This window comes from Varroa destructor, unplaced genomic scaffold (genome assembly GCF_002443255.2).
Source record: "Varroa destructor unplaced genomic scaffold, Vdes_3.0 BEIS01000002.1, whole genome shotgun sequence".
Classification (NCBI taxonomy): Eukaryota; Metazoa; Arthropoda; class Arachnida; order Mesostigmata; family Varroidae; genus Varroa; species Varroa destructor.
This window is the reverse complement of record NW_019211455.1, coordinates 8,124,101-8,150,210: the sequence shown is the minus strand read 5'-3', so window position 1 is coordinate 8,150,210 and position 26,110 is coordinate 8,124,101. Positions and strand designations below refer to the sequence as shown.

The 26,110-nt window shown below is 43.2% G+C and overlaps 1 protein-coding gene and 1 long non-coding RNA gene across 6 annotated transcripts in view; one reads left to right on the top strand and one right to left on the bottom strand.

Moving 5' to 3' along the window:
* LOC111244362 (protein O-mannosyl-transferase TMTC1-like) overlaps window positions 1-26,110 on the bottom strand; it is a 155,098-nt gene that overhangs the window by 18,674 nt on the left and 110,314 nt on the right. For all 5 annotated transcript variants that reach the window (XR_015320340.1, XR_002670863.2, XM_086979162.1 and 2 more), the window contains exons 2-8: window positions 22,486-22,774; window positions 21,870-22,234; window positions 14,510-14,737; window positions 4,985-5,680; window positions 4,690-4,803; window positions 3,791-3,934; window positions 2,798-3,009 (exon numbers count right to left, since the gene is read on the bottom strand). Coding sequence is in view for 3 of the 5 variants with exons in the window: in XM_086979162.1 (XP_086835288.1) it covers window positions 2,798-3,009; window positions 3,791-3,934; window positions 4,690-4,803; window positions 4,985-5,680; window positions 14,510-14,737; window positions 21,870-22,234; window positions 22,486-22,774 (2,048 nt within the window). In the remaining 2 variants the exon portion in view is untranslated. The remainder of the gene's footprint in view (window positions 1-2,797; window positions 3,010-3,790; window positions 3,935-4,689; window positions 4,804-4,984; window positions 5,681-14,509; window positions 14,738-21,869; window positions 22,235-22,485; window positions 22,775-26,110) is intronic.
* The window catches only part of LOC147757316 (uncharacterized), a 94,856-nt gene continuing 93,610 nt past the window's right edge, over window positions 24,865-26,110 (top strand). Inside the window, exon 1 of the long non-coding RNA XR_015320341.1 lies at window positions 24,865-25,637. This is a non-coding gene — a long non-coding RNA (uncharacterized LOC147757316). The remainder of the gene's footprint in view (window positions 25,638-26,110) is intronic.

Genomic DNA, 26,110 nt, shown 5'->3' with positions numbered 1-26,110 from the left:
ATGGCTCACTTCATCAATACAGGCGATAATGGTCGGAATGGATTGTAAGAACGTTGTCTATGGCTCTTTTAAAATACTAGCGCCCTAAATGATCTTTTACCACTTATTGAGGAAAGATATTGATTATCAACGTGGAGGATGTTGCTCGGTGAGACGACAAGTTCTATCCGTAAATATTCTCTATAGAAATTGTGTGAGTTTAGGAGAAGTCGGAATCGCGTTCTCGGGAATAAAAGGGGAGAAAAAGTACGACCTCGAGGGACTCTGATAACGCGCTCCTTTTTCAGAAATTGTATTCGTGGCCCTAGTACTTAGTTCTCTATTTCTCTTTCTCAGCAAGCCGCTGCTGTTTCGTATCTATGCAGCACAGCTTACAGTCTAGTGTTAAGCCAACCCGTTAACGTCAAGAAGCCCCTTTTCTTGTTCATTTGCTCCTGCTGAAAAACGTTTGTCTGACAAAACGGTTCCCGCTATACCGAGCAGCGGAAGTTCATATCCTGCTTGTGCCTCTTGTCTCATCGAAAAAGAAAGAGATGCAGCAAAATAGGTCTGCAGTCTTATTTTGTTCGCGCACTCGCAGTGTATAATACGGGTGCACCAGGGCATAAAATAAAAAACCCCTTTTGGGGGTATTGCGGAAACAGTCGTACTCGTAACGAGCACATTGCGGATCAGCTCGTTTGAAATATTTTAAGTCGCATCGTTGATACGATCGTGTATTCGCTATCAGCAAAAATAACGGTATACACTTCTCGAAGTTCACCAACGAGATCTCAAGTGTTTGATGAGTCTTCTTTTCCTCTAGAAGATCAGATAGAAGCACTCTGATAGAAGTACTGGCGGATGTTGGACAGAAGCCAGAAGCGAGAAGAATATATAGCAATAAACGGTAAGAGTTGAGGTAGACGAACTATTGAACGATACTGTAGTGAGAATGAACAGAACACAGACAAAGAAGACGTCATCAGGAAAATGTAAAAACCGGACATGGCGCAAAGCCACGACTACACAATCGAAAGAGATGCCTATGTTGTTAATGCCAGATCGGAATAGCAATAATGAAGCTGTAAAAATATAGTGCTAAAACTCAATGTACGAATGGAAGGTTGAAAATGTCGTGCACACAACTGTATATATTATTTGATCGTTTCGTCAGCTTAGTAAGCAAACAAGGATCCAAAAATACCAGCCACACAAGCATGACTAACCAGACCAGAGAACGATTATACCAATGAAGACATCTGCCTACCAACTCTTTCTGCATAGTGCGGGGGGTGACATCAAGCGCGGAAGATATAACCGGAACACCTCGAACAAAAAGTATTCAAACAGAGATACCAATTCCAGGTGTAATTAGGAGTGCCCGAGTCGATCCCAGGCTCTCGTTGATTCGTTCCAACTTTGCTTGCACTTTGCTACCACATCAACGCTTCGGTTGTTGGCAACCGTTTTGAAAAAAACGCATCGACATCGGGGACGCGTGCTATTCTATTTGACGTAGGACCATCAGATTTCATCAACATATAGAATAACTTCACTCATGGGATTTTCTGTCTCAGTTGTAGATGGGCATTATTAGACATTGCGTTAATACTTACATAGATGATACAGTTCGAAGCCCAACACAACTACCTACCAACAAACTAATAAACAAGATTTCATCAAGAGAGGCATCACCACATGTCTGTGGAGGCCCTCAATGAAATGCGTGTATCCCTTCGATAACTTCCGACATGTTGAATTCTTCATGTAGTTAACTGACTTCTAGTTAATCATCACATCGACCTCTAAAGGGTACTTTTTGTCTTCCTAATGATTATATGAATCATTGAAAGAACTCTTCCAGTCTGACATTACTATGAATCCTTCAACACTGTGACTTGTTGGATACCGGTGAATCATTTATTAATGATCCTGTTACATGTTATAGTAGTTTTGTATAATTAATTTACTCACATATGTGCAGAGCGTGTAAATGGACTAACATGGAAACAATCTTACATTATAAAGAATTTTCGGTACAATCTTATAATAAAACAATCATAGCAACATCCATAATGACTAAAAACGAACATGAGCAACATTAGCTTTGTTCGGCTTACTCTTTTCCGTTCGTTATTTGACTATTTACGCCGACAGGTTAAAATGATAAAGGTGGTTCGTAAGGCGGCGAAATACTCTCAAGCAACAATCGCACAAAGGCTGCACCACTGTACAAGATAGCCCGTCTTTTGCCCCTGACATACCACAGCTCTGAGGCAATCTTTCTTCTCGATTTCTTCGGTGCGCGGGCATTGTTGCTGCGGCTGCTTCATGCCGAATCCATCGACAGCACGTCCGCGACCTTAAGACCTTGCAAAAAGCTGTTCAGCCTCCGTGGCCTTCTCCTATTTGCAGCATGTCTTATATCCCTCGGCCCACAAATCCATCTCGAATTCCATCTGCTTGGTTTGCGTGTTTCCGTTCCGATTTTTGCTTTTCACAACCAAAATCGTCACTGCCACTTATGAACAGTAACGTTTTATAGCAGCAGTTGCCATCCATCAAGTAGAAACGATTTACTTGAAAGTGAAACCTCGAACGAACAGGCCGTTTATGCAAATGAACACAACGTGTTGTCCGTCTACGGAGCGGCGTTTTTGTACTCTTTAACTGTACCTTTTAGCTTGAAGGACTATTAACTCATTTGTGTGTTCATTAAATTGAGCTCGAAAATCTTTTGCCTAGTCGGCCTGGTTTTATGAGCGGTTTTCATGTGGATGCAAAAGCCCATCAAACTGTGATTGTCGACACTGACCTTGGTCATGCAGAAAAGTGGCGTAATTATTCCTAATGGGCGCAGAACGGCTATTGAGTTTAATGGCGCGACGATGTAGAGTCTCAGCTTTGCTGGTGCGGCCCTGTTGTCTTTCAAGCTCTGCTAGCGATGAGGCCGCCTCCGCAAGGGACGCGTCCAACGCTAGAGAGCGTTCCAGGAGTCCACGCGCCACTTCTATTTGTCCCTTCCGACTGTTAAAATGAGCAAAATTCAATATAGAACATGTAGCTTTATTATGTAGTATTACATGTAGCATAGTATTGGAACAGCAATACAACTGTAGCGGTTGTACGATTGAAGTTTTCATTATCATAATTACAGGATTTAAGTTACACATAAATTGAAAAACGATTTGTTTATTTTATGAACGATATATAAAAAATATATAAATAGGTTTCGCTCCGTTACCCATTATAACTTCTTATATTATTCTTATCTTATTAATCATTCTGCTAAATAATATTAAATACAACGAATTTAGTTCATTTTACAAGATATGAAGGCATTATGATTACATAGCTTGCAATTATGGCATCTACTTCTTTTTTGTTTCATTCTGCCTATTTTGGTGCTGGTGTCTGCACGAACTTCAAAACCTTTTCAATGGCGCCCTATTTGTTCCACTCTTAGCATTTTTTTTAAATTCAAGTAAAAACAAATGTTTTCCACTCACGTCTAAACATAAGGGAGACTGCTTATAGTTCCATTTTAAAACTATCGCCTGTTGTGTCCGGCTCGAGGCAAGTGCAACTTACTCCCTACCGAATAGTTTCAATACTCGTGGTGGTAACCATGATGATTAAACTCAGGCTTTACTGAAGAAACGTCACACCCTTAATGCACCGATAGACATTTACTATCATTTTGAATCAGTGCTTGGCATGTACTCGCTCTATGTGAAACAAAAATAAAACACAATACTACGATAGAAATAAATAGCTTGTAATATATGCTCATATATATAATACATACCGGTAAAGCATGGCGAGATTGTAGTGGGCTCCGGCATGATGAAGGTTGATGTTGATCGCCCGTCTAAAATGTTTTTCGGCTTCAGCCTGGGACTCGACAACTGTTCCGAGATTGTTATAAGCCGATGCGTGAGTTGGGCATTGCCTAGAATACGGTGAGTTAGAAGGAAGATTGAGATAGTCAGCGTTACTAACAGCAACTGGACCACATGTCCCTTCACTCGGCCCCTAGCAAGATATTCCAAATACTGCTGAGGCTAGATTGGCCAAATACATTTTATGACTCTCTACTGGTCACTTCAGTGATTCGAGATTACTCGAAACTTTTACGATTCCTTGACGGACATCCGGCTCGTCAAGGCAATTGAAGTCGAAGTTAAAAAAAAATAAGGCCGGCGAGCCAAAAGAGATGGCCAGTAGGTCGACAGAGCAATGAATGCTTCATCGATCGATGCAGTGGCGCTGTGATAGAGAAGGATGATAGGTCGCAACTGACGATGGTTAGCTTGCAACAAGGGCGCACAACTATGGTCCTACGTACATATCTCCTCTAGGAACATTTTAGAGGTGAAGCAGCAACACTTCAACAGCTGTCTGTCCAGCAGACCACACAGATACAAAATCATAGTCAGACAGGAGGAAACACCGTAACAAACAAGGAGTTCGTCTGCTAATGATGTCAGCCGTAACTGCTAAAGGGGAAACCAATGGGTCGAGCGTCGGAGCTTTAAGAACGCTCATCTAAATTTTAAGTAAGTACACTTTCAATAGGGAAAAGATCCTATAAACAACCCCCATGAGAATATGTTTCATTTGAAGTTTAGGACCATCTATTTTGAGTGTAGCGAGTTTTTTTCCGAAGGCTTAGCAGATTACTTAAATCTTGTAGACCTCACTTACTCGATAGCCGTGTTATAGTGAAGAGCGGCTTTCTCATTACGCCTAAGGTCACGCATGAGGTTGGCATAGTTATAATGCATTTTGCAGTTCGAAGGCAGGTCGCGGACTCCAGATCTGAATTGCAAAGAACAAGAAAACAAAAACGATTAGATACAATCCGATATATAGGCATACATACAAAATAATAGCATGTGTATTGGGCACAGAACCCTGATGACAATGTGTACAGGGGCAAATGATGCGTAGAAATTTGATAGGTAAGCAGCTTCGAGAATACTATAAATGTGAAACTTACTCGAATAGGGTTTCCCGGGTCATCCAAACACGGTTCCGCCGCACCGTACGTATCGCGTTCAATGTGATCAGAAGCAAGAGTGAAACTAGTACAATTTTCTGATGGCGATTCCAGGAAAACAATGGTGTTGAGCCACTAGCTGGTCTGGCACTACTGTCTCGCATAGCCGCGAACAACCGCCTGAGTCCCTCAACCAGCAAAAGGCAGAAGCCCATGCTGGGGATATAGAGTACGCGTTCGGCTAAGACGAAGCCGACTGTCACCAGCAGGTTGGACGCTGGCAACCAAGGCAGAATTATCAGCGCGACGCTCATTAACAACACAGGACTTCTGCTAGCACTGTTTCCCCCGTCGTCGTCAAGACCACCAGCTGCTTCGTTGATGTCCCCTTGTGCTTCAGCACGAATTCCCGTGAGCCTTCGCACGTCATTGTGTTGACGATGAGGACTATACGGGTCAAGGCTTTCTTTTACAGTCGAAATGGGTGGTCCAGATATAAGCGCCCGAAAGTCACTGTTAAGACTACGCCGGACAAGCTCCGCAACGGCTACCACAAGAAGCAAAGTGGCCAAATTACGGCCATCTCTTAACGAGTGCACAAGGGGTACCGAGCCCATCTGCCAATCGTAGGACAGCACCTGTGGCCACATCACGATTCCCACGTTCATTACCGCCAGGTAGCCATACGTCAGTGCCCTAAGTGACCGCAACAGCAATGCCAAAACGGGAACAAATTACATGAACAGTTAGATTATCTACTGCAACGAAAAACTAGATCAAAAATAACTAGCTTTACCTTTGGTATAAACTAATACCAGGTTTCTATATAACATCATTATTTATTATTATTAGGTTTCTTGTTTCGTTATCCACACGGGTTGCACATCCGCCTCGGCTTCCCGTACTCAATTAGCTGTAGCACAACTTCTCCCACGAAACAAAATTCTCACCAACAAGTGTGAAAAAAATCCGCTGGCCTCTGCCAACAGACTGTCTAGCGTGACCTTGAAGTTAACAAAGCCAAATGCGATGCTTATTAACCCCTACCAAGATGTCCATTCAAACTAAATCCCTCGTGGTCGTTTACCACCACTAAGAGCGGCCAAAGTTAGCTTTTCCCCCTTCCGGTTCCAGAAAGTATCATATCTACCTGCTTGGCAGCTGCCTCTAAACAGTGGGATTTATTTAACGCTCACAGAAAGATGACGCGTCCAACCTGGCCATATCGTCTGCGTTAAGCAGAAGGTGCTTCCCTTCCGTCTGTTCCATTTACGCCGAGTCCCCTCTCACTCCAGCATCGTACAAGTTTCGCGAAGTGAATACATATGTAGATAAGAGGGAAGCACAGTATATCTGTATAAAGCTCACCAGCACCTACTTTAAGCTGGGAGCGTGACCTTAGTGTTTGTATAGCTCGGCACCTCTCAGCTATCCCATTTCGTCCCCCCTTCCTTTGGGTTCCATGAACTATTACGAGGAAATGTGCAGGAAGTTACCATTATTCGAACACTATACTCCTACATATATTATACTGCTATAGCTTCTATCATCCCTTCTAGTTTTACTACAATAAGCCGTACATCTGCGAAACTTGCACCTTTAGGCCATCAACGGCTTAAGCTGAAGCTGACGCCGTGTCTGCTCAGCTGCTCCGCAATGGCAGCGCCGTGCCATTTTCTGCTTTGGCTCTTATTTCTATTCTTGTTGTTGTTATTGTTATTTATTTGTTTGTTAAGAATCTTTAGCAGTGAGATTTTCCATCCATAACAGAAGAGAGGCTGTTATTTGGCGAACGGTCATTAGTCGCTTAAAATGCTGTCGACGTTGTCCTGACCCACTACCACGAACATCTACTCTACGTAGACACCCGTTCGGCTTAGGCGGTCCCTTAGACTGACTACAACTTCCTACAGGAATCTGGGCAGTTGAAGGTTTTGAAAGAGCGTGCGACGCTGTTGGAGTGACATTTCGTCGAAGGGAGACCGGTTAAATTAACCCTTTGAACAGTCATCCAATAGTAGATTTAGCAACATTAGCGATTGTGCGCCTGTTGTTGCTGTTGTTGTTGGAGTCGTATTAGAGTCGTAATTTTGTCAAATGATTGTAGTGGTCACGCCGAACGTACCGTAGTAATGCTGGCAGCAGAAGTAGCATAGTATCATTAGAATACTCATGGTTCTGACTTAGTAGGGCTAACCACCCTTGCTGAAACTAAAATTGGACTGGGCTAGCCAGGCAAGAGGACCCAAACGCAAAGCTTATAATGGCGCTAGAGCTGTACTCGAAGTACCAGTGGAAATCGTCGCATCATACATTTCTTACATGGCCTAGAATAGGCAGGTTGAGAGCGGCTTCAACTGCGAGGGTTGCCCAGCAAGTAGCAGTAAAAGCAGCGGAGAAAGAGAGGCCGTACTGATCGCAGCCGCGCCCAGTGTCCTCTCTCTACGCGTGGCCGTTTGGACCCGTGAGGCGTGACGCACAGATGAGGTCTCCTTTGCCAATGAGACAAGTAGTTGTAGTAGCAATAGTGGGAGAATCGCGGCGAGTAGAGGTATTAAAAGCACCAGGAGGAGCAGTTAACAACACCGATTTTGGCGATCCTATCGCGCTATGTACTGAGGGAATAGCCATGGCAGCGGCAATATCATTCTACGTTACTGTTGGACGCTCTTGTCGAAAAAAGCACAGGACTTAGCCGTGTCAGTGAGGCCTCTTCTCGTATACAAGTTGGAACACGGTATCTGCGATTCGAGACCCGCGGACCAACGGACGCACTCGGCTGAACGTCTGATCGGCGTGGCTAAAGCGCACCAAAGACCAAGCAGCGAGGCCTTCTCAGCGGGATCTTCAAGTAGGCCTTCGGCTATTGTCTGCGGCGAGCAATCACACAGTGCGGCAGGTGGAGGCAGACGCGGGGCAGAGGGAGAAAAGACAGGGGAATACTGACAGGCTGCCGTTCGCTCGAGACTTGCTGTCCGCTTGACTTGGATTCGGATGCCCTTCTTGCGTTTTTTTTTTCTCTCGGATCAAGTCAAAGGAAAATAGAAAAAGAGAGATGAGAGGAGAAAGAAACGTAATGTGTAAGCGACATAGGCAGGCCCGTCAAAGAATCGTTGCTTTGCCTCTGTATGCCAACCGTTACGACCCTACCAGCACAACCTTCTACGACCATTAAGGTAATCCTGGCCATAAAGGTGATTTGTTCTTTAGCCACATTTGCTGAAATATTCTGACTACTACACCAGAAGAGTGAACCAACAAGGCTGCAATCGGAAGGACAACCACCGTTAGTCGGATTTCCACACTGGACACAAATGGATCTCGGACCAGTCTAGCGCGGCTTGTCTCTTCGTTTCTACGCGCTCATTCACTCAGCCGTTTGTCGTACACGAGTTTACTGTGCCAGATAGTTACATACGTAGCGCCGTACATTCATACCATAGCATTGCCACCATCCGCGGCCCCACCATTACTAAAAGCATCCCGGTTACCACGCATCACCAGTGGCATTCCACGTTCGGAAAACGGCGAAGAACGAGGTTAAGAAAGAGGCTTGCTGGCGGAACGGGCAATGCAAACCGAAGAACAGGAGGTGTCTCCATCGTGTAAAACCCCACGATTTGTTCACATCTGTATGTGTAATGTACCATGTGTATATATACAGTGTATATGTCTCGTAATGTAAGTGGCTTTCTTTGCAGAATAATGCATTTCGTTAGTAGCTTACAGTGAGACAAGCTAAACAAACGTCAGTGTATTTCCAAGTCATTTGTACGATCGAAGGGGTCTCAAATTTTTCTTCCGATAGTTTCCGCTTTTCCGTCCAATTTTAGCCTTCTTCGTGTATTTCCCTTATCCATTAGAGCATATTATAATTAATACCGATCCGGCCATTTAGGCCAGTGCCAGCTGTGGCGCAAATGACCGCAGTCGAGATGTTCCAGCGACTGGCGCTCAATCAGCACACATATACGAGTACATATATTCACCCATATATATATATATATATCTATGATCATAGCGGAAAAGATGTCCATGGGAATCTTTCCCTTTATCAAATGCCTGTGGCATTTAACATACCTGGGCATGGCTTTCTGATTCCTCGTCAAAATCATCTTGTCCAATAAGTTGGTTCAAGGCCAACAGTGTCTACAAGCCGATCCAAACCGAAAACTGCGGCGATGAACAGAGAGGATGGGAACGTCAGGATATCTCGGGTAGGGCGACTTTCTGAGACCTCAAACTTTTCGAGACGTCGTTCATGGTAAAATTCATACGGTCAGGATTGGACGGGATGACGAACAGATATTCACTAGATATAGGCCAGCCTTCTCCTACTACATAGTAGTCAAAATAGGGCAATAGACAGGGACCGCAGCCAGACAATTCTTGTAGTCCTCTCGAATTGCAAACGAGCTTTAAATACAGCGGGTCTAGCGAACTAAGAGCGCATTAGGAATACTTTTACATCTACCATGGTAACGGCGGGCACCGATAACTGCGCCAGTGTCTACGACGCGACTACCTGCTACCAGTTGGGAAGGGCTTGCAGCCGTAGGTAGCTAATGGCGAAAACAATTTTCAAATAGGATCACTCGCAGTCAACGCTTTTGAATTCATCTCACTTTACCTAGTATCACATTAGCCCATCGGCAAACATGCTCATTATAAGGACTCTGCGCAACAATATAATGAATATTAACAGAAGCTACCAATGCTTGGCTGAACCAACTATGCGAACTTGGCACTCCAAGTAAAAATAATGGCCAGTGTGTGATATAAATCGTACTGTAAAAGACAACAAGGTCTCAATAATCGTCGAGACCACAGCTGTGTAGATCGATAGGATAATTAAAAAAAGCAAGAATTTAACTACTGACAGTCGGAGTAGGTCACTTCTGATTCAAATATGTTAGCTATTTTATAATTGATTTGTAGCAAATAAAAGAAAAACACGGCCATTTTATATGATAAACCTTACTATTTGAGAGATTATAGCCATTACAAAAAATATAGGCTGCATATTAGGGATGCTCCTAATACCAGCCATTAATATTGCCGTTAACAATACTATTTATGGTCCCGTTTAATCATCTAACTCAGAGTCAAAGCAGGAAATGAAACGCATTTTCTTTTCCACTAGCTCACCTGTAAGCACTATAAGGTAACAAGTTTTTTATTGTATATTAATAGTAATATGGTCATCCTTAGATTGCGTCTGAACTCTATCGTAGCAAACACAAGAGTTCATTTTCTTGTCTGCTCCCATCAGCAGACCTCGAACGTCCGCTTATACATAGATCGCCTTAAAAGGTACGCTGGCTCGTTGTGAAGGTTTAGGGTAGCTTTTTTAGTCACGCAAAACATTTCGCCTACACATAGTCACATACGTAAATGAGTGTTATCTATTTGAGCGTTTAAAACAAAGGCCATTTTTGCTTGTTTAGCATTCTCCATTTCCTTCGTATTGTCCCATCTTTCTATACTACGGTCAGCTCGTCCCTGAATCTGCTGTGTCTACTGTTAGAATAAATAAGAAAATAAACAGGCCCCTGTACACGGTCATTAAATCTACCCAGAGTTAGACGACAAGTCCAAGGACTTAGCGGACCAACTACGGCGATAACGGCAACCCTACCTGCAACACTGATTGTAATTGGATGGCTAGCGGAGTTCACGAGCTACTCGAAATGCAACAGGATTTAATTCTGTCTCCCCCTACTTTTTTAATCGAAACGTGATCGAGCTTAATTAAAATGGCATCGATGTGTCGGGCTTCAGGAGTCCTCAGCTTGCGCTCAGCTTGTTCTCTACGGAGTTGAAGATCACGCCCCAGCCGACCCTCCTTTGGCGTCTAGGAAAACGGAGACGGAAGTGATGAGCGATCGATAGGCGTAAGATCTCCCTTTCGCTGCCATACACCCCTATTGTATTCTACCACCGCTGCTATAAAATTAGTCGTACGACAGTTCCACCCCCAGGGGTCTCGACCGGTACTTGGTTTTTCGGTGGGGTCCGTTCTGGCCGTAATGGATTTTCTGTTGCCCTGTTTGACGGACCACCGATGGACCGCAAAATAGTCATGGGCACAGAATCGCATAAAGTGACCCTTGTTAGACAACAGCAGAGCAGGCCTGACTCAGGCCTGGCACAATGGTTTTGATAGACTAACGGAATCATTCAAAAGGCTGGGGATGACCCTGAAGGCACACCCATCACACATTGCTGAAACGGTTCGTGACGTTAGTGGCAGTGCTGCTGCTGGCCCTGTTTAATCAAACTTACAATTCTGAATTACTCAACTTTCTCGTTGAATCACCTCGACTTTCTCTAAGCTGTATCGAAATTGGCGATTTGCCAATTTCGGTACAACTTAGAGATCCCTGAAAGCAGCTAGAAAAGTAATAATCCATTGTACCGCCAAGTCACAGACTTACTAGGGGTACATCTCTGTACGATATGTGCTATTGTTCACCCCCTTGTCTCTGTGCCACCTCCCTGCTACTCTTAGTTGTTCTTCTGATTTCTATCATCTGCTAGAATATAAATTTAGGATATACGTGTAGTTTTATTGGCGATGATCGCCCCATGTTTTATTCGTTTATTTTTATATGAACGAATTGCAGGGTCTTGCGTTTTACGTCAACATGAGCTGTTCCAGCAAGCGGCTGTGCTACACTAATGCAATAGCTGGTGCCCCATTAGTTGTATGGGGTAACGTATGAAAATGTCGAAAGAGTTAATACGAGAGACGGCTGGTTCTTCGCTTTGATTCTAGGAAAATTTCCGCGGGTTCGTGGCACATGAACCCACGAGGGGTGGCCGTCTGCCGATCCAACAGGAGACCAACAGCCATACGTACAATTGCAATTCAGGTTGGCATTGACCGAGGTTGGAGGTCGGCATGTGACATATACAATATATCTGCCTCGTACAGCAGGCTTACTCATCTAGTAATGTGTTGTAAAAAAAAAAAGGGACTTCAGGTACTGTTTTGTGCTCTGCAGTTCGGAATATGCAAGGGTGGAGCGCTATTCCAATTAATCAACGGGACGTCTAGTACTACAGGGCAGCGGAGCGAACGGCTGCATTGAAATTGCAGTAAAGATAACGTTGCCTACCAAAATGTATTAATTGAAATAACATCGAAAACATAGGTTCAAGTAATGCAGGCGTGAAATATGGAATTCAGCTCATGTATGTTCTTGAAAAGTGCATCGAACTACAGCTTAGCAATCTGCGAAAAAGGATTTAGTATAAAAGCGACATTTTGCAGAATCTAATCAATGTTTTCTAATAAAACAAGGCTTTAAGGTCCGTATATAGTTACTGGCTTCAACAATTATTCAGTACCAAGAAGATTACGTTTCTTCATTCAATCACGCCTATCGTGTAGTCATTGGCGAAGCTTGTATACTAATGGCACACATCAGCGGCTATACTGTTCAGTCGGAACGCTTCACACCTAACAAAATGATTGAGATGGAGAAATTTCTTCTAACGTATAAATGCTGATGATGTCAAACAGGTCTATCACGATGTTAACTGTGTTGTTTGACCAACGCTCGAATCCCATGATAATTCTCATGTGAGACAATACGGCCTATAGCTTCCTGTAGTTCATCGATCTTCTGTTTCTTATGCTTTTCGTAATTACCTTCAATATAATGGCAAATATACATTTTCGGAAAATGGCAGATAATCTCCCTTTCTGATTTATGTATAGTGGAATCTCCAAAAGCAGAAACACGATAACGCTAGCTTTTGTAAGGCGGTACGTAATTGCGCCTTAAGATCTCTTTCATGTGAAATCTTTGCGATAGGAAACATAATGCCTTTAACAAATATCCGTCTTTAAAAGACGCTTGACAATCCCGCCTCCGATAGCCTCCAAGGTAGAGTCTCCAAACATGGAGACAAACTTGATAAAAGTTAGCTCCATTTTTAAAGACTATTGGGATTTTCCATGTTGAGAGTTACAAGTTGGCATTTCGCACAAGCGTCAGTTATTATCAGTAACCCCATAACGTTTACCAATGATGATTAATAACTACGTAGTAATATCCACTATCCACTAAACTGGCCTGAACTCGCCATACTGCAATCTGCTTGTGTAGATTAACAGTAAAAATAGTAGGTTCGTATAGGTGCTCAAACGGTTCACTTTCACGAACAGGTCAAAAGGACCGCTTGCTCTTTTGTCATTTAAGCTTACTACTAAGGCATCACTCGGCAGGTCTACTCAGTTGAGTAGTTCAGTAAATGTAATGTCTCCATATATACGTTATGTATGCATGGAGCACGTGTGTCCGTGATGGCGAAGCGGTAACGTGTTTGCCCATGTAAACTTTAACGATTTAGGTTCGAGTCCGAACGTAGGCAGACTTCATTTCATGGTGAGCGTCAGCCGTCTACAGCAATCCTTGACGCGAATGCCCGAACGTAAAATTCGAAGCTATAATTCTATACATAGATACGTGTCCCTGCAATGATTCACTGGTAACGTGTTCTCCCAGTAAACTTACGGATACGTGGGTTAATCTAAGTGCAAAAATGGGGGCTAAGCACACTTCACTGTTTCCGTGCGGGGAGGAGCCGCCAACCGCCTGAAGCCAATGTATAGCTAGTCTAGCAGTAACTCGGAACATTAATTTTATATATAGATACGTACATATAGATATGAGTCGAATAGAAAAATCCTATATATCCAAAAGCCGACACGTAGCTACGTTCATATATCTAGGTCAAAATATCTCGGAGCCATTTACAATCAGGAATACGACAACAACGGATACTGGGGCAGATATTAAATAAGAGTACGTGAGTATACACTCCGATATAATGTCGGCGACAATGAAAGAGATAATGGTCGTCTAGTATCGGTAGTTCTGCTGCAATGGCATACTTAAAATACTTTTTTGGCGCATTATGTCTGATACGTACGTGTTCCACAATGGCTACCTATAAGAACCATCAACACAGGAGGTTTCTGTATAGCTTGATTGGCTTTGTTCTTCATTTAACCCATCTAACTGTGACATCATGTATCGTACGTTAGTACAGTACATAATAGTAATTGTATAGTATCATATTGAATTATAAATGTTTTGATCTCTAGTTACCCGCAGTTATTCTCTACCATTATAAGAGTAATCCATTACAGGTTAGCCCATCTCCTTCGCCTAATAGCTTTTCGATCCAGCAACACACGAAGCTTTCTTCTGCGTAATTCAGGCATTACGACTGAACGTCTATCGAAAATTAGCATCGAGCAAAGAAGTATATTTTTCGCGCGATATCAAAAGAAAATATGTAAGGAAGATTATAAGAAAAGTTTTTCATGCCTTATGCCCAGTACTTAGGCCTATGGCATTAGTTTAAAGATTGGCTTCCAGCAAGTTTAGCTGGCAGACACATTATCCCAGTATATTATTACGGGAAGGAAAAATCCTTTAAGGAACGTAACACAAAATAGGAACGAAAGCCAGGAAGACAAAAGACGAAGCCTTAAAGGTGTGTGTATACCTGGTCAATAAATGAGGATGATGCGACGCGGGATTGTCGTGCTCTGAGAATCGGGGTAGACTGCCGCCCAGCATGGCTACGCGAAACGCCACCAGTCCTGCAAGAACGGCTAGTGAAACCTGAAGGTATTCGTCCGCTGCAACCCATTGCGTTGGCCGATTGGGTCGAGACAACGATGGAGATAAAGCCATGAGACCCAGACGCCTTTGACCTGTAACGCGCGCTGAACTGCAATGGAAGCGAATAGGCAAGAACATCAAGGAGATCAAACGTTTCGTTGAAATCGGTTGAAAGTAAACTTCACCTATGCAACATGCAATATAAGTTAATTATAGGTGTTTATTTACGGTACTGACATAACGACAGGGTATTTAGTGTGAAAGCATCACTGTATTATTATAGCAACTGGGCTTATTATCGCATTAGGCCGCGAAAAATTCGGGTGCGTCGAACAATTTAACAATACAAAAAAGTGGAAGGTTTAAAATAGTACGAATGGAGCAACAGCTGGCTGCAGCATTATTTGGTGGTGGGACCTAAAGGATCTAAAGGATCCAAGGACCTTTGAAGGGCAACTCTAATCACGAGCTTAACTTCTGCAATCAATATATCTGTCGACTCGATGGCAAGTTTTTTAATTAATTATATTTTTTTTTTGTACACTTTTCCGCTATTTTCTTTGAATCTATGTGGTTTTGTTTGGTGTTAATTAATCGACTGGAAAGTAGTAAAACACAAAAGGAAAAAACAAGTAATGACGCTGTTCTATCTTTGCTATCGTAACCCAGCAACAATCCGAGCAGCACCGACCGATCCACCCACGGTTATGTTATAAGCAAACGATTCACCAGCATTCCCCTTTTTCTACGGCCTGATGCGATTGTTTACTCTTTTTATGTTTTGGCTGTGCCCTTACGTTCGACACTCAATCTTTTCTCAGTATGGAAGCCTATGACGCCTGTGCTTCTAGCTTCTTCGATCAGCCAATTTTCTTCGGCTATGGCAATCCCTGTCTGACCTAGTGCTATTATTCTTGCCTGTACTGCTGTTGCTGGCTGTGGTACCCTTTGAACATAGACCAGACAGTGCACAGCGTCCGGAAAATGGACGTCGGTAGCCGCTCCGATGGCTCTGGAGCAGGCGCAGTCCAAAAATCTTTGTTTCTATGGACAGATAAATAGCACTGGCTTGCATACATACATGGATACATAGAAGGGTCCACAATGTTGCATTGCACCCAGATACAATCAGATCGGAGATATCCAAACGCGGACGTCTCTGCGTGTAAATGTGTGTTTAAGCTCTAGAGTTGAACGTGGCTATCTGTAAGGGTGGCTGTGTCTGTAAGATGGGCGGACGAGCCTAGCCCAGGACAGGTTAACTGCAGACAGGCGGCTTCCAGCCGGGTCTGGGCTTTAGCAGAACTAGCGGCGGCGCCGGCAACAGCGGGAGAAGAAAGGGGAGGATGAGAACAAAGAAGCTCTGACTGGCTAAAGCCCTTGTCGAAACTTCCTTGAGCCCTGCACGAAGGCCAGAGCAGCCTAGTACGGGCACTTGTGGATAACTTAGCTCCCCGCTCACGGTTTCTGGAGACAAAAGAGTCTGAAAAGAAAAAGTAGCAAAATCGATAGCCCCTTCTATAAGGACACAAAATCACACATCTTTTCTGCGGCTTTTTCTTTTACCTCTCCCCGACCTCCCATATGTGACCCGTTCTACCTATTTCGCAGTCTGTCCCGGCCCCGTGGCCCGTGTCCTGAAAATCTTTGGCTCCTGGGAATATCTCGGAAACCGACCATGTGAGCCCACAGGAACTCTACCAGGTTGGTCCATTCAACGATGTGGTTGTTCACTCCTCAACGAGTGCAGCACACATCAAAGTGGAGAGCGCAAGAGGAACAGCAAAGCGGCGAATGCAGTTGGGGGAGAAATTAATAAGCCATCAAAACTAAGTAGCCGGTATTCTTTCTACAAGCCAAGCCTTTCTACGAGAGGAACACCCAAGGAGAGAAAGACAACCAGAGAAGCTGCGATGCCTTCGAAACTATCGACAGACAACCCCAGTTGCCGGAAGATATGATAAAAGATAGCAATGAGAATAATTCCGGCGGAAATGCTGACTCAAATTATCTCGCCCTATGCGTGAAATACAAAATGGTGCACTTCCAGCTTAGTGCAGTAGTAGTAGTAGTAGTAATAACGTGACACCCTCATAATGGTGCAGTAGTAACACGATATATGACACGCTTTATATACTTAAGGGTAAACGAATTGGTCCAGGTACTCGGAGCAATATTTCACTTAGGCAGCACCGCACTTGAGGCTAAAAATATTTACTTTAATACCCACCATTGAATTCTAGTGTCTTGATTTCGCTAGAAAGATGTCGCAGCGAATAAGCAATGTCTACAAAATGCTTACTACCCCAAATAGTTGAATTATATCCTTAAATTCTAACTGAGAATAATTCATCTATTAAACTACGAGCTTTTTTAGCAGTGGAACAGACGGAAGCATTTTACTTGCGAATAGTGAAATAAGTTAGGCCTTTTAATATATTCTTTTGTTGTCTGCTAGTCAGTTATGTACCCTGTTGGCAACCAAGTTACGATCTCATTCGGGTAATAACATGATATAGTAAAACCGTTTAACGATCATCAACAAACTTAAGAAACAATTTTAGGTATGAAGAAGCTATTATGCTGTGATAGTTAGAAGTGCCTCTATTATATACCGATTATCGCATTGATGAAGGAAACAGTTCCTCTAGTCAGTTTTACCATTGAATATTGTCTCTCACAAACCATTTGCTTCACGAGCATTTAATGAAGTTCGGTAGATTTTTTCGAAATATGTTGGAGGCGCACGGATGCATAATTACCCTTCGCAGTAATATTAATTCGGACCGCATATAAATTCGTTTATTGTTGCATTGAACTTGTACTTCGTGCTGCAGGACATACAAACTGTAAAAGTGCCGATAAAAAAAATATTCCCTGGTAGTAGACCACTAATATAATTAATATCGATATCGGGTTGTTAGGAAACCACTTGTCGTCGCATGTGAACTTCGGATGCTAGTAAACGACAAGGATATTTCCGGTCTTTAGACAAAGACATGAAGGTTAGCAAGGCATGAAATTATCTAACCAACTAAAGGCAAGCATAGGGGCAAACCGCACAACTAAAAAAGGACCTGACAGCCTGTCTTCAAACTGGCACCGCTTCACAAATGATCCGGGTAAGTCTGAATTTACCTAGAGGGCATGCAAATGGGGTAATGTTAGAGAGATGAGAGAAACTCAGGACCTTTGTGGCTGAGCTTTTAGAGAGAGACGTTAACGCGATGAATTATACAACTAACTCCCAAGAAGTTGGTCTTGGCTTTTACAGATCGAGAAGGCGCGGCCGGCCAGCTCTAATGGTAGAGACGATCTTACAGCGATTCCATGCCACCAGCGCGCAAAGGCGCAACCGGCACGAGGCCAAAGAAACGACCTGCTGGAGAAAGCCTAAGCAAGAAGGCGGGGGTACCCCCCAATTCACAGTTCAGGTCGCAAAGTGTGGCTTCCTTAGCGTCGAGCCAGGTCTACGCCTTTATAAGTTTAAACTTAAACGAAAAGAACGAGAAGAACAGGGAGCCTTTGCAAAGAATAGATTTTTTTGGGGTTACAGGGCAGTTCTGTCACGGTCCCTCCCTTCGATCACCCCTAAAATCCGAGCAAAGCCCTTTGGCTATCTTTTGCCTTTTCGAAACGCCCTAGGGCGAGAACTCAATCGTTAACAGGGCTTCCTCTCAAATAAGTCTTAAGGCAGTCTAGCAGAAGGAACGAGGTTGATTGAACCGGTTGGTTATTTCATATGTTCCTGGCCGGACACAGATCGGGAATTTGTAGTGCAGCCTGTAGCCTACTTTGTGATTCCAACACGTAGTAGACAGACGTAGTCCGAAAAATCCCTACCCCTACATGTAGAGACAGTAAAATGCATACGTTTGAGCAAATAGAAGCCGACAACGGGTTTCCGTCATACGCTTTAACCCAATCTATGTAGTGTACCACTAGTTATATCGTAGTCCGCTTTACGTGATATTAGTCGATTTCAAGATAGCCTACGACTCATCACCGAACCTTCTCCTTTCACATAAACAACTGGCTTTTTTCAGGGCATAACCTGAAGCCTACTCTTATTCTACATCTTACTCAAGGGCTTCCCTGATGAAATAAGACGACCTATGAAGTCAGCCAAAATTATCTTGTATGCAGACGGTTTAGTGAGATACGAACAAGTTTTAAGTACAGCAAATTCTAGCCGGACTACACGGCAGCCACAACTGTGGGACAGACCGTAATTCTGACTGTCAAAAGCGATCAACCTTAGGAGGGGAGTCAGGACAGCGGCCACTGACATTTTGCATCTCGCGAAATAGTCTCTCATCTAAGTTAACCGGTTTCTGTACTTGGAGTTGCTTTTTTCGGCAAAAAACAGGAGTTTGGCCGCGCACGCCACCAAATGATGCTGGAAAACAGCGTTGGCTGCTTAAACGATCAGATCAACTTATCGTTTGTTCAGCTTCCGTCATTTTGTTCGATCTCAAGATAGCTTCAAGCGCAATCTATGGAATACGAGGCATTAAAGAATATTTTACAGTGAAGAACGTCGACAAATAAAGTCAATGCACCTCCCTTAAGAAAAGGCTGGAACTACATCTAGCGACACAAAATTGCCTCGCGTATCTTCTTGCCTATTTGGTACTGTTGTTCAGTTACTTCAGTCTCCCAGAAACGGAGATCTTTAAACCAACTTCAAAAACTAGGAGCAAACGTTTGCGGAGATTAGTGGAATCTTTAAGTGCCATGAGAAATTACGACTCGAAAGAGATGAACCGGCTAAAAAGACACATTGTTATTCGCTTTACCGTGCATCGTGCAGCCCGTGATTACAATTGACGTACTTTAGATGCAGCGACAAGTGTGACAGATATTATGTCTCTTACTAGCCCTAGTTCTATCTTTAGGACATCAAATCTCGTTAATAAGTTTTATAAGCTCAATAAGACTCCTATGGCCCATATGGCGCAAAGTGTTTTGGGTGGTTGCACATTATTCACTTCGATATTGGGATACTGTGTTGTTGACCTATATAGCTAAAATTTTTGACAAAAATGAACAAATGAAATTTCGTTGGAAGTATAGTGTGTTTATGTTGAAGATACATACGAATTTTCTAGTGTTCTTAGAATTATTATTGCTGGTGTTGACGTTGGTGTTATATAAGCAAAGATAACTGAATTAATGTACTAGTACAAACATGCAGAAATAGTTACGATTTGTATGTGTACCGAGCTATACCACCATTCACAGGTTTCCCTATGACTGGAAATATTCTATATATTGCTTGTTGAACTCTTTTGCACGAGGACGTAATTTTTTGAAATTTTTTTTGACGTACTACGGGATCGCAGCTGAATTATTCTAGAAGCAATTGAAGGGATAGCTTGCAGGATCGTTTCATGCCTTCATCAATAACGCGATAATTTTGCTTTTTCCTTGCCTATCCTATGAGAAGACAAAGCCAGACCGATACAACAGAGTTGTATAGCAGCCTGGGCAGGACGTCCAATAATTATTCTAGTAGTATAGTGACACACTCAGCAGTTAGCGAAGTCTGAACATCTTCTCAGGTATGTCTCGTTTTCCGCATGGCGTGTTACTTATGAAAGCCGGTGGTGCCCAGCGACGTGCCGCTTGGAGTAAAAAAAATCTGGCAATCCATTGTCATGTAAAAGTTGCTTATCGTAAACTACTCGCATATCCTCTATTTTTTGCTGTTCCTGTCCCTTAGCCTCTATGCCGTCTTCGCTTTCTTTCTCACTCGCTTTGCTTTAGCTTTTATGTCACCCTATTGTTAGTCCTTTTAGCCTTCTTCGTTCCGTTGGAGACGGCAGCGGCGGTAGTAGTAGCAAAAGAGGGATTCGTAGACGTAAAGCCAAAGTGCATGAACAGCGAGCAAGCCAACAAAACAAGTGCAAACCCGAAACCACAATCCGTCTATACTATCGAGGCTTCCACCAGGCGAGCGGCCATATGGGCGTTGCCTTTTACTTCTTTATCCTGCTGTTGCTTCCCTACTAGATGAAGGAGAGCTGTATAGAAAAAAATGAAGAAAGCGAGAAAGGGAGAGAGAATGCATGAAAAAAAAAAGAACTTTTTCAAGAAAAACTTTTTCCGAGGTGGGCACGGCTCCATGCTACGCCCCACGCTCGTCCGCCCTCGTACCGCTACCGAGGCTTGAGGATTGCCTACGTTACCATATTGAGAGAGGTCAGTTGCAGCAAAGAGCAGGAATATTACAGCAGCACCGGCACGAAAACATGAGAAAAAAGGCACTACCCACCCACCAACAGCTGCATGAGTTAGGTCTAGTCTGTGTCGGCGGGCTGCTAAACGTAGAGGGCACGCATGGAGGCTCATGAAGGCACAGGGGTTATGAAAGTATCTGGTATGTTTCCAGCCGACTGCCACGAGTCGTCAGCAAGAAGCGGTTATCCAAGCTGTCGCGGAAACGTGTGCGTGTTCAGCACAGAGCGGCTTCAAATTGCGCCTGCGCTTGGGAGTCGGAGAATGATGACGTCACCGGCGTCGTCTTGCCAAATTGAGGGGTAAATACAGCTCATGGAAAAGCTAGCTTTGCTGCGTGAGATATGCTCGATCTGTGCCTTGTTCATTCTTTTTTCTTGGAAGCGTCGTGACACTACACAAGACATGCGCCCTTCCCGGCGAGCAGAGTGACACGAGAGCGTGTGGCAAAGCGCGGAAAGCGCCAGGATGAAGCACTTCGCATAGACAGGACGTTGCCAATGTAGGGCAACCACGAAAGGAACAGCAGTGAAGAACAAGCAGGTTCTTATCTCATCAGCGGATGGTTAAAGCAAGAAGGAGGTTGAATGCAAATCAACACTTGTCTGTCCTAACAAAAGCTGATAGAAAGGGAGCGACGAGTTTTTTTTTGCACGAGGACGCATAGGAGAGCGCTCCTCGTGCTTTTCCTACATTATCGTGTCGTCAAGCGCTCATATGAAAGGAAGTAGGCGTCAGGCTACCGACCAAGAGGACAGCTGAAATTTATGAACTATTTCTGTCGACCATCCGAATGCACCTGAGACTATCAGAACACAGCACGTAATGAAACCCTGCTTCAGCTCCTGTTTTGGGCAGAAAACAGCCGTAGATCAAGTATTACCATAAAAACTAGAAATTATCACCTATTGGAAATCGAAGCTCATGAGATCAATGGCAAAAACTTTCAAAGTACAGTAAAGTGACTAGCCCAGCTTAGAATTAGCGTGAATTTGGCTTACCAGTGAAAACTGGAATCAGATCGCTTGCATAGTATCCTCAATCTATAGATGATGAATAAGCCGAAAACTGTAAGACCTTGTTCTTTGCTAAGTAACGCCAGTATAGCAAACACCATTGAAAGCCACAACTTTAGTCTAGTTAACTGCATGATCTGCTGCGATTCGCTGGTCTTCCGTATGACTCTAGCTGTTGTGACGTTATTAGAGGCGTCATATTGAAACATTAGTCCATCGGTGGTAATCAACTGATCCTGTACCGGGGCAAAATGTGGTTCGTCATTATCACATGAAGACATGAACGTTAATAACGCCAGCAGATAGAAAACACCGCAAAGAAGATCGGCCCGACCCACAATCGATGTCACCTGTGAACATATAACAAGATATAAAAAATAATTAATTTATTATCTGTACTTGAAAAACGGAGGTAGTTAGCACATAAGATGAACTTGACCGTTATCTTCTAAAGTGTACCAATTGGATTTCGGTAGCTACAACTTGGAACGTTCGTTTTTAGACCTTGAATCTAAGCTGGCAACTCGATATTTACGATACGAAATTGATTTTTTCGTAATTTCTCTAGAATAGATCGATGTATTTACGTATATATTCTCACCGCTTCAGTGTGAACTGGCTGGCCTCCAAAGATCAATATAACGGCGACGCGTAATCCAAGTGCGGTGCTAAAGTACTGCTGATCATTTCGTCGGCCAACAGGGTTCGCTCCGAAGCTGAATGATCCCAGGCTTTCGGACCGGGTACTTCTCGAAGTTCGTTCCACTGAAGTTGAGCAAAAAAGTCGGCTGGCCAGCTCCCCTAACAGAATGCAACAAAGCCAGTGTAGTAGTATGTTTACCACATGATAGCTCCGGGTGTGTGACAGGCCTCCATATAAATAGTTCAACCTGTAAAGAAGAAACAATTTTCGTGTGAATTTGCTCTCAAGTCGCTGTCGCGAAATATAGAAATAGAAACGTAGGCAAAATTTTACACATGTCTGTATGACGACCATAAATCACGTAGAAAATTATTTTTTTATAATTAATGTTTAGGAAGTGAACGTAATTTTATTTTCTTTTCCTGTCATGTGATACTAGATCATCATACTAATTAAGAAGCTATTTATTTTAGCTCAAGTCAGTTCCATCGCCTTAAATTAACATAGTTCCCCAACGTATTGTCAGAATATAGATTTATGCTATTTTTCATTTGACCCGAATGTCTACTATAGAAAGGGACTTGATGAATTTTTGTGCTATTGGTTTTACCGTTACATTCTAGAGCAATTCAATCATTCGGACTGATTGGAAAGAAAGTCCTCATTACGATTTACTATCATAGGCTATAGCTATTATCTGGGATGTATAATTTGTCTGTACATATATAAGCTCAAAAAACGAATATGGTCGGGCCCAGTGATATCTACAGCGATAATTACGGCAAACTACTGCGGAGCTCGGCCCCTTTTGTCTTGCGGCGAACATCCACTCGCACCCGAGGCCGCGTGCAGCTAGGTCAAGGTAACCAGACGAGTGAGTAAGTTTCCGTAGAGAAGCAGCCCAGAGACTACTTTCTTTGCGCTGCATAAAGAACAACAATACGCCTGAACTCGACGATGCGACCTGCACGGACAAGGAGCAAACGAAAACCGGAACAGACGCGCAAAGGGCCTTTTTCCTTCTCTCTCGTATTGTGACCAGCGACGACTCGCGTCTCCACATAGTACAGCTGAGTACGGGCAACATCTATTAATGCTAGTATTTCTTATGACGTTAGTATTAGTCGTACCGGATTCTACCAGTAAGCTCTTGCTATTCGTCTAGTGTTATTAGTGTTATTTTAGATAATGTTGCAGACTGTCATTGCAGCGTTGATCCAGTTACTACTCTTGCTGTGTGGGCGGTATTCAAATACCGTCGGCAGGATCGTAGATACGCCTGGTTCTGACTGGCTAGGCGCCCGGATCCCAAAATCCTTTTTGCTGTCTTCCTTCTTTTACACACGCGAACACGGAATGGAAGGGAGGCAGAGGTGGCAACATGGAGGTTTCCTGTGTTTTGTCCGACGAATGAACAATGTGAGCATGTTTTGCCTTCGGATTCGAGCTGGCTGGCACAGCAGTTCTCATATCGACACATTGCATTCGCTGTACCGGATAGAGTAGGCTCTATACACTGCCTGTGCTTCCTTGCCTGTCGGCTTGCTACCTCACTCGCTTGGCACCCGAACCTCGATCGCGTTAGCGGTGAGCTAGACTAGCAAGCTATGGTCTGAATGTTGGATCCAGCCCACGTCTCCCTTCCTCTTGCCTAGAACTATTCATGCCGACTGTAAGTTCTTCCTGCAGTGAGCTAAAAACATAAGCTACGTAGCAGTCGGATGGAGTCCTGGATATAATACAAAAGGTGTTCAGCGTAAATGGTAAAAAGACTGATGTCGTTCACTTATAGGCTAAATATAAATGAAAATTGATACTAGGTAAGACCTTTTTTTTGCATGGGCCGGCAGGACCATCCCTCTTTATTCAATGTATCTGCCCTTCTGTCCCATTACACGTTCAATTCGAGGTCTAAACCATTCAAAAATCATTTTAAAAATTGACAAAACGTTCAAGAAGTACAAACATTCAAAAACGTCTGAAATAGGAAAAAGGCGCAAAGAAGATTAACGGCTTAACTTTACCTGAACGGCTCAATTGGCAATAAATAATCTTGTTTTAGACGCTACCGCTGACGCACGCATCAAAAATGCAGGGTGATTACAAATAGCGTCGCCTTGATGATTTCGCGTGCTTCTTCGATATAATCTTTATCGTGGGTCTGCCACCTCACTTCTTAAAAATCTTCCTCGCACTCCTCAGGAACTACATGCAGGCTGATGAGGACGTACACTATTGATTTAGGAGCACCATGCAAATTTACAATTGCAGCGGGGAGAGGGGGGGGGTATTCAGCACAAAGATATTAGACATCTAAGCATGATCTTTATTCATACTCCGAACATAGACCTCCGTCTCCGTTACACTCAATTATCGATGTTACTCTAAAATAAACTGACTTATCTGGTCTTAAAAACAGGAGCTACTAGGTATACCGGCGACTCTAAACAGCCCCCAATAAAACGCGTGTCAGTTTATCGCAAACACCCTGTATCTCGATAGAGGCAAATCTCTTCACAAAGCTCGGGAGACTGAAAAACGACTGTTGTCAATTATCGCTAGCTATAGGTTACGTTAAGCTATAGTAGTCCAGCGGTAAAAGCAACCTTAATAATATTGTGATGTGAAACTGCTGGCGAGTGTTATCAGTGAGAACCCGCTAAGTTCAGCGGATTTTAGAAAGCAGCAAACGATTGCCGCTTAACTGAAATATATAATTCATAGTTGTGTATATCCGATGTGAGCAAATGCAGCAGCTTCACTAAGGCGGATTACGCGTCTTTATTTGTACGCAACCGTGGCAGGCAGCTCTCTTGTGTAGCTGTCGTCTTCGTTGTCCTTGTAGTACTCACATACAAGCGGTGAGTACGCCAGATATAACTGGCATATAAGCCTTGTTTCTACAAAAAAAAAAGCCTTTCATAGGCTTCAGTTGCTATCTCTCGGTACCGCGGTGGATGACAGAGTACTTTATGGACATGCAGCAGTGTAGTAGTTAAAGTAGCGAATAAGCAACTGTCGTTGCCACTGCTATTAGTAGGACTGCATTTAAAAGAAATGCGCCGTCGCCAAAGCGATCAAGCCTAACGCTCGCATCGGGTAATTCTACAGTAAGTAAGATAAACACTACGTAGATTAGGTATATATATATATATACATTGCTGTAAACCCTTCGCTGAGCGTGAAGCTCAATTCTGGGTGTGATTCACAACAAACCTGTACTATTTGCATCTAATCCTTTATTGGAAGAATATATATATATATATATATATATATATATATATATATATATATATATATATACATTTTTTGTCGAACAGGTTTTTATTCTGTTCTAAAAGAGCAAAAGACATATATATATAATTACTAAGGTGCACTTAGATACTAGTTTACTAGGGTGTTTTTCCCGTTCCTTTTAATTCGTTTAAAAGATCCCAATAAATGTGCTTAAAATATATTGCAAAGAAAAAAAACTATCGCTTACGTACCTGCTAGATCAGGCGTGAGTTTCGTCCGACAAGAGGCGGCTTATAAAAATTATAGCTCGATCCCTCATAATTTATTTTTTTTATTGTATTCAATC